Source organism: Balaenoptera physalus, assembly GCF_965194825.1.
Source record: "Balaenoptera physalus genome assembly, chromosome: 6".
Lineage (NCBI taxonomy): Eukaryota > Metazoa > Chordata > Mammalia > Artiodactyla > Balaenopteridae > Balaenoptera > Balaenoptera physalus.
Window position 1 is genome coordinate 100931781 of NC_138885.1, and position 15282 is coordinate 100947062.

At 38.2% G+C, this 15282-nt stretch overlaps 1 protein-coding gene across 4 annotated transcripts in view; it reads right to left on the reverse strand.

Annotated features, from left to right (window-relative positions):
- LANCL1 (LanC like glutathione S-transferase 1) overlaps positions 1-15282 on the reverse strand; it is a 43713-nt gene that overhangs the window by 3103 nt on the left and 25328 nt on the right. For all 4 annotated transcript variants that reach the window (XM_082467231.1, XM_082467232.1, XM_082467233.1 and 1 more), the window contains 5 exons: positions 6975-7110; positions 6284-6430; positions 3807-3989; positions 1774-1950; positions 607-679 (listed from right to left, as the gene is read on the reverse strand). In XM_082467231.1, the coding sequence (XP_082323357.1) occupies positions 607-679; positions 1774-1950; positions 3807-3989; positions 6284-6430; positions 6975-7110 (716 nt within the window). The remainder of the gene's footprint in view (positions 1-606; positions 680-1773; positions 1951-3806; positions 3990-6283; positions 6431-6974; positions 7111-15282) is intronic.

Genomic DNA, 15282 nt, shown 5'->3' on the forward strand with positions numbered 1-15282 from the left:
AAGGAAAAGAAAGAGGCAAAAGTTATTACACCAGATGATGATGTATTATAGACTGGCTTCATTTTGTAGCATAAACAACATTATGATATTAATTTAAATGATTTAAATGAAGTGGGCACCTGTTTATATATGTTGCAGCTCATTAGACAAGATCACGAGTCAGAGGCTCAGCCTCTTTACCCAGGTGGAAGACAGGAGGGAAAGCGGAGCCAGACAAGTTCAAGGCACGGCCCTGCCCATTTACCATATGTGAGCTCCTTCACCGTGGCCCCACTTCCCTGTCTGAGCCTCAGGAACCTCATCTGTGACATGAGGATAATAATGTATATTTTTGCTGCAATGATTTATGATAACATCTGCAAAATGCCCAGCACGTGCCTGGCTCCATAAACAGCAGTCACCATAATAACTACCTCTTGGGGCCATGGTGGTCTGCGTGCTAACTGATTTTTAATACTGAGTTATTGTATTAGGAAATAAGGAAGCAGTTTAAGAAATAACTATGAAATTAATTTGTTGACAAAACTCAAATTAAGATACATTAATTACTAAGCAGAGAAGCAGATGCTGATATTATAAGGCGAATAAGTAACGTGTGAAAAATACCTTCAAAGAGGGAGAAGGGGGTGTCTGGTGTTCTGCATCCGTGTTCTCCATAATCTAAGCACCACTCAGCGAACTGAAGATGAGACCAAGTTAAATTACTGAAGCCATTTCTTCTAGAGACCTCTAAAAGTTGACAGAGATTGTCTCTAACATTTACTCTGAAAAGTCAAAAACTATCTTCAAGGCAGGGAGAGGGGCTGATGCAGAGAAATGGATGGTCTAAAAGAGAGTACGAATGAAGCATGGGAGGAACTTAATGGGCTGTCTGAGCCTCATCTCCAAGGTTATCAAAGAAGAAAGAAAGGAACAAAACCACCTTACATCTCCCACCACTCTCCCACCCCCACCACAAATGCTGCTGAGTAGACTTATGTCCTTAAAAAAAAAAAAAAAAAAAAGCTAATTCAACTGAATAGCTTTTTAAAATTTTATTTTTTAATTAAAAAATTTTTTCTTCCACAGCAAAACATTTAATGACACATGGGTAGTCCAAAGTTCTAGATCACCAACTAAGGCAGTCCTGTTTATAGAACTGCCCTACCAATGCCCTCTTCTCTCATTTTCTTTTCTTTTCCTTTTTTAAAAATTTTTATTGGAGTATGGTTGCTTTACAATGTCGTGTTAGCCTCCACTGCACAACAAAATGTATCAGCCATACACATACAGATATCCCCTCCCCTTTGGACTTCCCTCCCATTTAGGTTACCACAGTGCACTAGGTAGAGTCCCCTGTGCTATGCAGCATGTTCCCATCAGCTGTCTATTTCATACATAGTATCAATAATGTATATGTGTCAATCCCAGTCTCCCAATTCCTCCCTCCCCACCCCTTTCCCCCTTGGTACCCATACATTTGTTCTCTACGTCTGTGTCTCTATTTCTGCCTTGCAAATACGATCATCTGTACCATTTTTCTAGATTCCACATATATGCATTATTATATGATATTTGCTTTTCTCTTTCTTACTTCACTCTGTATGACACTCTCTAGGTCCATCCACGTCTCTACCAAATGACCAACTGAATAGCTTCTGAAGGTTTTTCTTAAACTGTTTGTTCTATAGACTTACGGTTTAAAAAAATAAATGAATTAAATCAGATTAACTAGAGACACTTCTACAGCCTCCTGGGTAAAGATGCGTTCTGTCTGGCGGTTCTGACTCCTACCTTACAGGCCCTGTACAGGTACTTCGCATCCTGCGTGAGGTTGTACAGCGACAGGAAGGCGTAGGCATTCCCTGCAGCGCCGTGGCACAGCCCGTACCCCTTCTTCAGCAAGCCATACTGCCAGATCACATCAGCACACTGATAGGCATCACTGAGATACCGTTCCTCTTTGAACACCTGCAGAGTCAAGGGACATAGTTTTATTACAAGGGATAGAAAAGAAACCTCCATTGACCTTCCTTCCTGATAGGAGAGAAAGGGAGACAGGATAAGGGAGGAGACAGGGAGGTGCCTCGGCAAAAAAGGGTAGGAATTCAGAGAGAGAGAGATGTGTTGTATCGGTGGGGACAAATTACAAGAATTCACTAGCGTTTTTTTGTTTTTAAATACATAACTGGGCATGACCTTGTCTGCATGGTGTAAGTTTTATATGTATGTGTGTTTGCGTATGCGGGTGTTATTGGTGAAGTAGCCTTATTTACTTGCAACTTGCTGTTATCATTAGTCACTTTCCAAAGAAAAAACACTGTCTTTTCTGTAACAATGATACCCTTCACTACTAGAAAGTTTCTTTATACACTGGAGAAGAAACTGTTTATAAAATTGATTATAAAAACTGATTTGATTGTAAAACACTATACTTTTCAGAAAAATAGAGATACATCTTTACAATCTATTGTGGCCTCCTATATCTTGATCAAAGGTTTAAAAAATAGTTCCCTGACCAGGGATGGAACCTGTGCTCCCTAGAGTGGAAGCATGGAGTCCCAACCACTGGATCGCCTGGGAATTCCCGACATTTTTAATATCTCATTGCAGTAGAGAAGTAGAATAAGACAGTTTTAAAAGTTTGTGCATTATATTTAACTTCCTGAATGCAAAATTTGATATACTAAATGCTTATTTAGACCATGAGATGCCAGTCCCTATTTAGAGTCTATAGATTTGTAATTTGTAGAACGGGCACCAATGAACATAGATATCTTGGTTTACTTCCATTTTTTTCCCCTCAAAGAAAAACCTTTTCTTCTTTGATTATGGCTCTGTCATAGCGTGCCTTTTAGAAGTGATATTTGAATTTTTTAAATTATGGTAAAATACATATATAAAAGTTACCATCTTAATCATTTAAAGTGGACCATTCAGTGGTATTAATTACATTCCCAATGTTGTATAACCATCACCATTATCTATTTCCAAAACTTTTTCAACATTCCAAACAGAAACTTCATACCCATTAAGCAATAATTCTCACCCTTCCAGCCCCTGGTAACCTTTATTCTACTCTCTATGAATTTGCCTAGTCTAGATACTTCATATTAACCATCACATCATATAAGTGGAATCCTACAGTATTTGTCCTTTTGTATCTGGCTTATTTCGCTTGGCATAATGTTTACAAGGTTCATGCATGTTGTCGTACGGATCAGAAGTTAATTCTTTTTTATGGCTAAATAATATTCCATTGTAGGTATACACCATATTTTGTCCATCCATTCATCTGTTGATGGACACTTGGATTGTTTCTACTTTTTGGCTACTGTGAATAATACTGCTATGGAACACTGGTGTACAAGTATCTGTTTGAAACCTTGTTTTTACTTCTTTTGGGTATATATACCTAGGAGTAGAATTGCTGGATCATATGTTAGTTGTGTTTCATTTTTTGAGGAACCGCCAAACTGCTTTCTACAGTACCTTTACCATTTTACATTCCCACCAGCAATGCCCAAGGAGATTCTTTCTCTTTTTAATTGAGCTCCTGGGATATTTATCTTGGCTCTGCCACTGATGCTAATCTTGGCTACTCTACCTGTCCGTGAAGCAGTCCCCTGTTCTATGAAATAATGTGTGCTGTGGTACAGATGGATACTGTGAAAATGAATTATAATCCATACAGCAAAGTGATTTTAGGTCCAACAAATGGTTTGTCTATATATTGTTCAAGAATTATACAGAAAACTAATTTGAAATTATAGAATTTTATATTATGTTTTCCAATTTATTTCTAAAAACGAGAAAATTCACAGTACCTTATAGGCCTGAATGAGCATGTAGATTACCCCAGGAGAACCGTGGCACCAATGGACTAGCAGATCCCGAGTGTCGTCCACACAAGGAGGGTAATTGCCAGAAGGGAATTTCAGCTGGCAGACGTAGTCTACACTGGGCTTGACCAAACTATATAACTTCCCATGGCTCACTTGAAGGCTGGGCTAAAAACAAGAAAGGGAATTATCAGTTCTGTGGAAACAAACAGACCTTCCTAAGGCTCAGGGATGAGTTTTAAATAAGAAGGAAAACATGACCAAAATGAACTGAAAGTCATTAAGAGGTTCTGGATTCCATCCAATTTTTTCACCTACTGATCCAAACTAAAATTAGGCTATCAGTTAATACTTGGAGCCTTATGTACATATTATTTTTCGGTATTTATTATCTATATACATATAAATAATTTTCCAAAGCCAATGCTTACGAATGTGAGTGTATGAGAAGTTTCCTAAGGTTTTAATACCTTAAATACACTTTAAAGACCACAAAGAGATGCATTAGACAAACCAGGCACAACTTGCATTTAGAGAAGTGACAGGTGATATTTCCAATAGGAGAGGATGCTAACAAGTCGGGAGCCCTGGGATCTAGATCCCGAATTGGTGTGACTCTAGATTAAGCCTTTCTGCAAAAGATTTGGGACTGATACTTATGAAGGATTATTTTGATACAACAATGTGTGGATTTATAGGACTCGTTGCCATATGGCATATGAGCCTTCATTTTTGATAGAATTTTTAGTTTCTCCTTTTGGTCCTGGTCTTAATTCAATGCACCTCACACTTCTTTAAACAACAAATTCAGTGTTGTCTTTGCCAGGCAGGGGGTGAGCACCTGGGATGAGAGGGAGGCAGTGCTGTGAAGCACAGGCAGAGGCGGCAGGGAACAAGGAGATACCGACCATAAGGCACTCACAGATACTGAACACGCAACGAAGTTCTTTAGGGCACATTTAGATTTCACTTTACCCAAAGAATATTGTTCAAGCTCAGTTTAAAATGCTAGAGTTGAATGACTGGATTCTCCTCAAACTTGCAGAAGTTATCCAAAATGGCCTAAAAATAATGTTTTATGCTGATACATAGGCACCTACCAGAATGCACTTTTAGGATTAAAAATTAAATCATTTCAAATAGATAATTATGTGCAAATGGAAAATTCAGTACTTGGGTTTCCAGGTTTCTTACTACAACCAACACATGGAGGCAGAGGGTAAGACACCTCCTGATGGTCTGCTTCAAAGAAAGGTCATGAGGCCATCCAGTCATTAACATGTCTGATTCTAATTCACCTTGAAACTTCAAGGTTTTTCCTCTTTCCTGAAAACTTTCAAGGATCTATATTTACTTCTGGAAATAGAGAGCCAACGAGGGAGTGTGCCAGAAAAGTAAAGGAGTTTAAGTCTGAATTGTCAAAACCCCTAATTATAAGACTCTGAATTGAGAAGTGCAGAATAAATACAAGAGTTGGGTCTCCTACTGCCACTAACATTCGAAGAGTGACTCTGCATTGAAAAGCAATAATAACCTTGTGTTTTTCAGCTTTGTTGTCCTTGTTTAGTTATAGGGAGAGGATAGGTGTGATGTTGGTTTTGCATTACTATAGCCAGCTACTCAACCAGCTATTGGTATTTATATCCAACCACTCTTGTAGAACATATCAGTGAAACACTTTTCTTTATGCCACATTGTACTTTGGAAAGTTGAGGGGGGGCACCTTTTACCATCATTTAAAATTCAATATTCTTTTACCATGAATTCTTATTCTTACACAAAGTGCCTATTTCTCCTTAAGGAGAGTTAAACAAGCCCCTGGAAATGATGCTCTCATGAGAAGCCCTCTTCTGACCTCCCTTTCCGGGTTATGCTTGATGCAGTAAACTCTATTTGCCCTTAGTCTATTTGGCTTTGGCTGATGTCCCCCAATAGTTTTAGATCCGAAGAACTGTTGAGCATGGCATATTCAGCTATTTTTCAGGTAAGTTACACAAAACCCATTGAAAAGGCTCCTTAGTTTTGCTCTCTAACTGAGCTTTAGGCAGCATATTCTCCTTTGTTTTCTACTGATTTTGCTCTTACTCCTGAAATTTGTTTCAATGGGTTGTGCCTTATCGTGTGGAATAATACTAATTCAAGGCATCTGCTGAAAGAGCAGAGCAGAGCAGAGGCACTTCATCTAAAAGAATAGGTCAAAACACTTTAGTCTGCACAAGCGGCACGAGGTGGGCAAGTGTGCTCACCTACAAATCAGTCATCTCAAAGCACACTGGCTTTTATGTTTACACACTCTAAATGCACTCTCACAAGCACTGTCCCTGTTTACCTAGGCCAGGTGATTACCAGGAGAGTGATGCAGTGGTTGGCAGAATGAACAAATAGAGCTGGAGCACCTGTCTTCTCACCCTAGATAGTACAGTCAGGAATCACATTCTAGCTCCATCATTATCCCCTCTTACCTGCATCAGGTAGTAATAAATTCCTGCCAGGCCATGAGCGGCCCCCACGTAATATTCTTGGTACCATTCATACAACAGTGGAGTCTTTCCTGTGAAGTTTCTCTTTCTAGCTAGGTCTTCTCCAGAGGTTAAGACTGTTTCACAAATCTGCAGGGAGAAATCGACCGAAATAAGGGAAGAATTAGAATGGAGCCAAGGAACTTTTTGCTAAGAAGTACTGGAGAACATGGCAAATTCTACACCATCTGATGGCCATGGACGGGCACAGTTTGATTCTGTACTCAGAGAAGCACATGGGATTATTCTGCCTAAAAGAGGGAGAATCTGGAAGATTTTGAACTTTTACTACAGCTCACAAGAATTCACCTGTCAAAGGAAAGCAAAACTCCTTCAGATACAAGAGGAACACCTGCACCTTGGAGGTGAAATCTGGCCCTTATTTTCCTCTGAATGGCCTCTAAACTCCAAATGGAGCAGCTGGACTTCTTACTCCAAGTCACTCTCTACACAGTTTGCAACAGCACTCCAAGTGCAGCTGCTGGTTCTCTGATCATGCCTGACCTTCACAGGTTAAGATACACCTTACCGTCCAGCTACCTGGGATGTGCCAACTAGGGAAACAAAACCAATAGTTTAGGCAGATAGTAGGTGGGATCCTAAAAAGACTCCAAAAAGCACAAAAACGTGGTACCTGCTGAATATGGCTTTGAGGAATCTTTTCCACTCCAAAGTTCTTATTCACAAAGAGAAGAGCACAGATGTAGCCCATTCGTCCATAGAGCATTTCATTTGGAGCGTGGGGATCAATCTTATTTAGGTGAATTAGCCTGGGAATAAAAATACATGCTTAAGAGAATGTAAAAGGGATCAGGTAGAGATATATACGTAAAAATGATATGTTTAAAACACACACAAATATATATAGTTATATATATATACACATATATGGAATTATTATATTATTTTAAATATATAATAAAATATATAAAATAAAATATTTAAATATACTTACATAGTATAACCTATATATTTTTATACTTTAAATATTAAGAGGGCTGGGCCAGACCACAAAGGGTAATCAGGGTTCAAAGATCAACCATCAACTACATTTCTTTTCTTCAGCTCACAATGGAACTGACAAATAAGAAATCCAAAGAATGAAGGAATACTTGAGTGTGGCTGGGACCACCTGCAGCCTCCCTAGCCCCTCATGGCGGCATGCTCTGAGACCAGCAGTTGGGGTCAGAGAAGCCAAGAACTACTGGCTATTATAACATTCAGTCTGAGGAAAGGACTAAGTCAACACTCAAAGGGCCTATTTCCATAAAATGAAATGCCTGCTGCACCCCAGTTATCTCCTTGCTTGATTTATTTCTTAAATGTGTCATCTGGCCTAGCTGAAGTGTTTGTATAGCAGCCTGATTTACCACAAACGGTAGCACAAAGGGATCAGTCAGTCTCCCAGCTCCTAGTCCTTCTTTTTAGAAATAACCATGGTTACCAATATCTTGTATATTCCTAGAACTGTTTTATGCACATACAAGAATACATATACTTATTTATAAACATATTTTCCCAAGTGTTTTGTGGCTTTGTTATTTAACAATACATCTTGACAACCATTCCTTATCATCACATACAGAGTGATCTCATTCTTTATCACGGTTGTACAGTATTCCACTGAATGAATGTATTATAATTTATTAGCTCCCTATTGATAGACTCAGTTCAGCTTCTCAAAAAAAAAAAGTTGTTTTCGGTTCTGGTTCCAGGTAAGGTGGGGTAAGCATATGCCAGCCTGCCTCTCCCAGTCAGTATACGTAGCCCCAAAACCTAGAGAGAATGTGTGAAGCTGCTACTGAGAACCCTGAAAACTACACAGCAGCCGGCACAATGGGGTGACCGGAATCTGAAGTACTGCCACATCAGTGGTGAGTTTACCACATTCTCCCCTCTGGTATTTCCCTGGCCTGAACTCAGTGCCGCCTGAAACCCGGAAGTGGGCATCCAAGTGCTGACAGAGACAGTCCCGGAAAGAGCCCTTTAGTTTTATCTCAAGAAAGACCAGGAAGGGGAACTCTTAATATCAGAGAGAGTGGGTAAAACACCTCATTTTTCTTTATTTTCGTTTTTCTGTTCTTTCACTCCCTAGGCCACAAGCAATCTCATGGTGGCAGCAGAAGCCAAGGCAACAGGAGCCCACAGGAGCCAAAACTCTGAGGGAGGGAGCTGTCCTCACTGACTGGAGGGGCTGTGGTCCCGGGGGTGAGGGGGTGAGGGGATGAGGGGATGAGGGGGGGAGGGAAGGCCCACTGCCTCACTTCTCCTTCTAGCCTCCCCATCACTTGACCCCCAAGATGCAGGCACATTCGTGGGAGGTGTGTGCCTGAGTAGGATAACCAAAGCCTCAGATTTCTTTCCAGAGAACCAACAAGGGAAGTCCCAGGGAACCAGAAAGTAGGTGGAGCTCACAGAGGAATAAGAGCTCAGGGACGCAACTGTACTTGTAGTCTGAACTCTGAGAATGAACCTTTTTTTTTTTTTTTTTTTGGTGGGGGGGGCCGGAAATATGATAGGTAGGGAAAATGTCCTTGCTATTCTACATTTTTCATCACATTTTCATCACATACATTTTTCATGAAATTCTGAAAGCACATCTCAATTATCCTTAAATTATTCTATAAATTCAATGTGAGACCATTTAAATTATTAAAACAATTTAATTTTTGGTGAAACTGGACAAAATGATATTGGTATACTAAAAAAGTATGGGGGGTAGAGAGAGTCAGGGAATTTCTGGAAAAGAGTAGTAATGAGAGGACATTAGCCTTACCAAAAAAATGACCTTGTCACCAGGTAGCTTATGACACTAAACATGCTATTTAATCTCTATACTTTAAATTTCTCATCTATAAAATGAATGGTCCCTTCTGATTTAAAAATTTATTTTTAAAGTAGTTACGTATAAACAATGCCTGTGTATGTATATTATTTAACTTTATATACTAAGAATGGTTAATAAGCATTTGAAGTATCAAAAATCATATCCCTGGAGTGATTGGTTATATTTGAAGTATTCTAGTAAGGAATCAACATTCAGAGAGACTTGGCACTTCAAATAATTTTATCAAAATTTACACCAGAGGATTTGATAAGTGTAGTAAGGAATGTTAGAAAATGGATTTCATTGGTGGAATGAGTGGTGAAGATGGGTGGGACGTTTGGGAGATGGTACGGGCTCTAGCACCGTTTGATGAGTAAGATCTAAGGAGGGTCAAAGGATGATGTGGCTTTCTCTGAGCCACAAGAACAGGGCAGAGGACTAATCGTGTGTGTGTGTGTGTGTGTGTGTGTGTCTTCTTCCTAATAAATGTTTGTACATTTGGTAGTTTGGTTAACTGCTTGTGCCTTCATTTACTCAGTGGTAAGGTGATAGCTGAGAGGGTATATAGCCCCTATCTCTAATCTCTGGAGGCAACCAATATCTACAAACAAGAAAACAAAAACCTAACAATTGCTACCACCAGGCTATACATCAGTAGGCAGAGTGTCCTAACTCTGAAAGGAAGGTACTTGTGAAAGAGAAAACAGTCCTCCTCTCCCAACCCCTCCCTCCCCACTTCCACAAGCCTGTGGTGGGAGGGGAACACTTAGGGTTAAAAATGAAGAAGACACGTTTAAATAAGCAGAATGAGATGATTTTAGTGAGTAAAAAGGGCTGACAGTTATGAAACAATGACTGAGAAAAAGTTATGAAAGCATCCTTAAGGGAACTTACTCCCCAACAGGAAAGAGGGGTTTGAAAAAGCTTGGCTGGTTGCAGTTTCTGACAAAGTTAAATTTGTCTGTATTATACCTCGACAAACGGAGGCATCTCGATCAAATTGGTTAAATATGCAAATGCTGGCTCATGCATTTTTCTCTACGACAAACACAGGCATTTAACTCACAGTGGAACAGTGGTTATGTTAGGAATAGGGACGCAGTGGTCAGAGGTTGCTTTCAATTTTCTTGTAATACCTTGATTGACTTTTTTTCCCCCCAATGCCAACAGTTATCTGGGTGGTTATGGACCAATTTTTTCTACTTCAATACCACACACACACACACTACCCCCTAATATTTTTAAATAACTTAAAAACATTTATTAAGAAAAATTCTATTTTTTTCTCACACCAGAACTGGCAGTTCAGTAATGTTGAGAACTTAAGAAAATAAAATCTGTTACTAGATACAGACTCAACTGTTGTAGTAAACAGAATGAACATCTCAGAGTTTTCATAAGAATTTATTATCGAGTTTTAATACAAATGTATCAAACTGTATAGAATTTAGAGATAGAAAAGCACTCTTGATTTTTGTAAAGGGTATTGAAAGAACTATTCAAAGAGGGAAATGACTATCAATTTTTTAAACAAACACTGCTCTATGGGAGTTACTAAAAACAATTATTGCATATTGCATTAACTCCAGTGATGTTATCACCTAAATAAAATGTGTTTGAACCACTGAATTAGAAAACACCATTCCTTTATTTGCCAATGCTATGACCTTCATTACCACTAGGTGGCGATATATAATTAGCATACCAATTATTTTGCAACCAAACACATTTGCATCTGGGAAGTTGATAGCAAGTACCTTTCAAATACTCGAAAATAAAGTATTGTTCAGTGCATCTCATTATAATAATACTTAAGAAGGAAGTATTCCATTTTTTCTGGATTTGAATGCAATTCATTAAAACTCATTAGTTGCATGTATCTAACCCAGTGTTCATAGTGCACTATTTACAATAGCCAAGACATGGAAGCAACCAAGCAACCTAAGAGTCCACTGACAGATGAATGGATAAAGATGTGGTATATATATACAATGGAATACTACTCAGCCATAAAAAAGAATGAAATAATGCAATTTGCAGCAACATGGCTGGACCTAGAGAATATTATTATATTATTATAATATTATTATAAATGAAGTAAGTCAGGCAGAGAAGGACAAATATCATATATATATGATATATGAAATTAAAAAAAATGATACAAATGAACAGAAATAGTCTCACAGACAGAGAAAACAAACTTACGGTTACCAAAGGGGAAAGGGTGGGGGGAGGGATTAATTAGGAGTTTGGGATTAAAATATATACACCCTACTACATATAAAATAGATAATCAACAAGGACCTACTGTGTAGCACAGGGAACTGTACTCAATATCTTACAATAACCTATAATAGAAAAGATTCTAAAAAAGAATATATATATATTATATATATATATAACTGAATCACTTTATTGTACACCTGAAACACAATATTGTTAAATCAACCGTATTTCAATAAAAATTAAAAACAAAGTCAGAAAGAGAAAGACAAAGGAAAAAAACTGTTGGTATGTTCCCTAAAAAAATAAAAAAACTTACTAGTTGGATCTGACAATTACTAAAAGCAGGACTTTAAACTCCATATTTTACATGCTATATTCTTAAGATAAAATGAAGAAATGACAGCATTTATCAATCAAATGGTTATTTTATATGTTTTCAGAAACTCTCAAACCCGTATCATTGCAGCTCCATTTATTTGTTTTGCTATGTTGATATTAATAGCAACTGATCTTTAGAAGAGGCAAGTCACTGAAGGAAGAAAAAAGACATATAAAAACGGGATAATTTTGTTCCACTCCTAGCAATATTTCCCCAGGGTGTTACTGGGAGAGTTTTTGCCTTTTGTCATCAAAAGTTTGTAACTTTTTAAAAAGGAGTCCTTTTCTTACTCATCACACTACAAAAGAGACAGGGTATAACATTTTCTGACCAGAAAGCCAAAGTTCTTCATCACTCTAAGTGCTGGCCCCAAAGCACGCTATATGCTATAGTCACTTAACTGGGCACAAAACAGGCAATGCTCTTTATTTGTGTAGTGACACCAGCTATCTCTGTATAGAAGGAAGGGAGAAAACAGACACAGTATAAATCGAGCAGTAGGAAGGACTAGTGCTGTTTATTATCTTCCCCAACACTTGCTTCAGACAACTGCAGGACAATTTGAACATGAACGCACACACGTGCACACACACTCCTTCTGGGGAGTCACAGACCCCTCCAAGAAAAGTGTAAATGTTCTCTCCATGTTGAATACAATTTGGGGGTTTTCTATGTACCTCTGGAAGCCCTAAGATTCTCAAAATTCCAAAGCAGAGAACCCCTACCTTAGGGAAACTGATTTCTTTGGATTTCAGTTTGTCTAAGGATTAGACTTTCATTAATCCCAGAGGTCCTTTTGGTTTCTAAAACTCAAGATTATGATTCTGAAAGACCACTATATTAAGCAAATACAGGAATGGTAAGCTGAAATACTATGCTGGCAGTAGAGTACAACACAGACACCACACGGAGAATATGAGTGTCTGTGTGATGTGAGGAAAAAGGTGACGTAAAAAGTAAAACAAGTAAGTAGGTTTATTAAATAATTGATGACATCAAGTAATTTTGGATTTCCTGAAGTTGAACTGAAAAGACTTAGAAATTTTTCCCTTAAAAGGGAAGAGATGTGAAAGTAATTTACAAATAATTCTTTTTTTCTTTCTGGTCTGCCATGAACTCTAGAAATCTAAAAAATTAAATCTGCATCCACAAACAGGCTATTTCCTATCATATATCCGCATTTTATATTTTTAACCTTAGCAAGTCTATAAATAAAATACTGTTGAAATGTAATAAAACAAAAAAAGATATAAAAACACCTTCAATACCAAGGTATCAAAAAAAATAGAAATTTTAGTTTACTCTCTTAAGAGTGTTTTATAATAAACCAGTATTAATATATGGTATTATTCCCCAAAGAGTGTTAGAACAACAGGCCTGAAGATGTCCTGAGGAAAAAGGGTTGCCTACATGACAAGCGTGGCAAATTCTGTTCCCTAGAGTCACCTGGGTTCCCCCCAAGTATAAAAACCAGTGAAGACTCTGAGCAGTCAGTAAAGGCACATATTTAACTTTGTTTAATTAGTGTTTCCCCACTGTGTCTGAATACACAACTCTTGTTTTCATTTAATACCTATTAACATTCTTCACATACCAAACTATTACTATTTGGCTGTACATATTTTGAGAGAGGCTGGCATTATATATAGACTATAAAGGCCACTACAATTTATTTTTATGAAAGTTAAGAGTGATTCATTGAATGAGACTTGCTTGTGAACCTCTGAAGCAGAGAGATCCTCAACAAATAAAATCAGAACTGATAATGCTATTCTAACCGTCATTTATAAGAATGAATAGTGGGAATCAAAAACCATGGTCATCTCAGAGATGATCACTAATTAAAATGTTGCCAGACCCACTTAAAAAATGGGCTAAACTTTAACAGACACTTCACCAAAAAAGATATACAAATGGCAAATAAGTATATGAAAAGATGCCCCGAGACATATGTCATCAGAGAAATGCAAATTAAGCTAACAATGAGATACGAGTACACATCTATTAAAATGGCCACAATCTGGAACACTGACAACACCAAATGCTGACAAAGATGTGGAGCAACAGGAACTCTCATTCACTGCTGGTGGGAATGCAAACTAGTACAGCCACTTTTGAAGACAGTTTATAAGTTTCTCCTAAAACTAAACATAGTCTTACCATACAATCCAGCAATCATGCTCCTTGGTATTTACCAGAAAGAGCTGGAAACTTATGTCCACACAAAAACCTGCAAATGGATGTTTTTAACAGCTTTGTTTATAATTGCCGAAACTTGGAAGAAACTAAGGTGTCCTTCAGTAGGTGAATGAATACATAAACTGTGGTACATCCAGACAATGGAATATTATTCAGCTCTAAAAAAAATGAGCTATCAAGCCATGAGAAGACATGGAGAAATCTAAATGCATATTACTAAGTGAAAGAAGCCAATCTGAAAAGACTACATACTACACGATTCCAACTCTGTGACATTCTGGAAAAGGCAAAACTATGGAGACAGTCAAAAGACCAAGACCAATAGTTGCCAGGGGTTAGGAAGAAGAGAGGAGGGATTAATAGGCAGAGCGTAGAAGATTTTTAGGGCAGTGAAACTACTCTGTATGATACTATAATGTTGGATACATGTCATTACACATTTATCCAAACCCATGAAATGTACAATGCCAAGAATGAACTACAGACTTTGGGTGATTATGATGGGTCAATGCAGGTTTATCAATTGCAGCCAAGTGTACTCTGGTGGAGGATGTTGATAACAGGGGAGGCTATGCATGTGTGGGTCAGGGGGGTGTATGGGAAATCTCTGTACCTTCCTCTCAGTTTTGCTGTGAATTGAAAACTGCTGTAAAAAGTCAAGTCTATTAAACAACAAAACAAAGAAACCTCTGCTGTCATTGCAACTATCTGTGTGTTGGCATACTTATTGGGAGCCTAACAGCATGGCATGCAGAGTTGCATGGCAGCCAGATTTCTTAGTAGAATTCTGAAAGTGTTCAATAAACTCTACTAAAGCAAAAACTGTAGTTTATTTGTACAAAAGTTTCTTAATTCTTCATGATTCACAAACTTCTAGTGGGGTTGCCCTGATTTATATTAAAAATGCAAATCTGGATTTGCATGTCATTTGCCTGTAAGCAAAGCAGTTTTGACTCTGTGTTCCCTTCAGAGGCCTCTCCCAGCCCACTGCAGCACGTGCACCATGTTTCTTCAAATTATTGATCCTGGATAGCACCTTGGATTAGTAATCACATGATTAGGCTTTTGATCTCATTTATGCTAAGGAACTGATGTTTGATCTGGAACATGTCAGTGTCATTATATCTTTTTTTTTTTAATTTTTTAATTTATTTATTTTTTGGCTGCGTTGGGTATTCCTTGCTGCACGTGGGCTTTCTCTAGTTGTGGCGAGTCGGGACTACTCTTGGTTGCGGTGCACGGGCTTCTCATTGCGGTGGCTTCTCTTGTTGCGGAGCACGGGCTCTAGGGAGTGCAGGCTTCAGTAGCTGT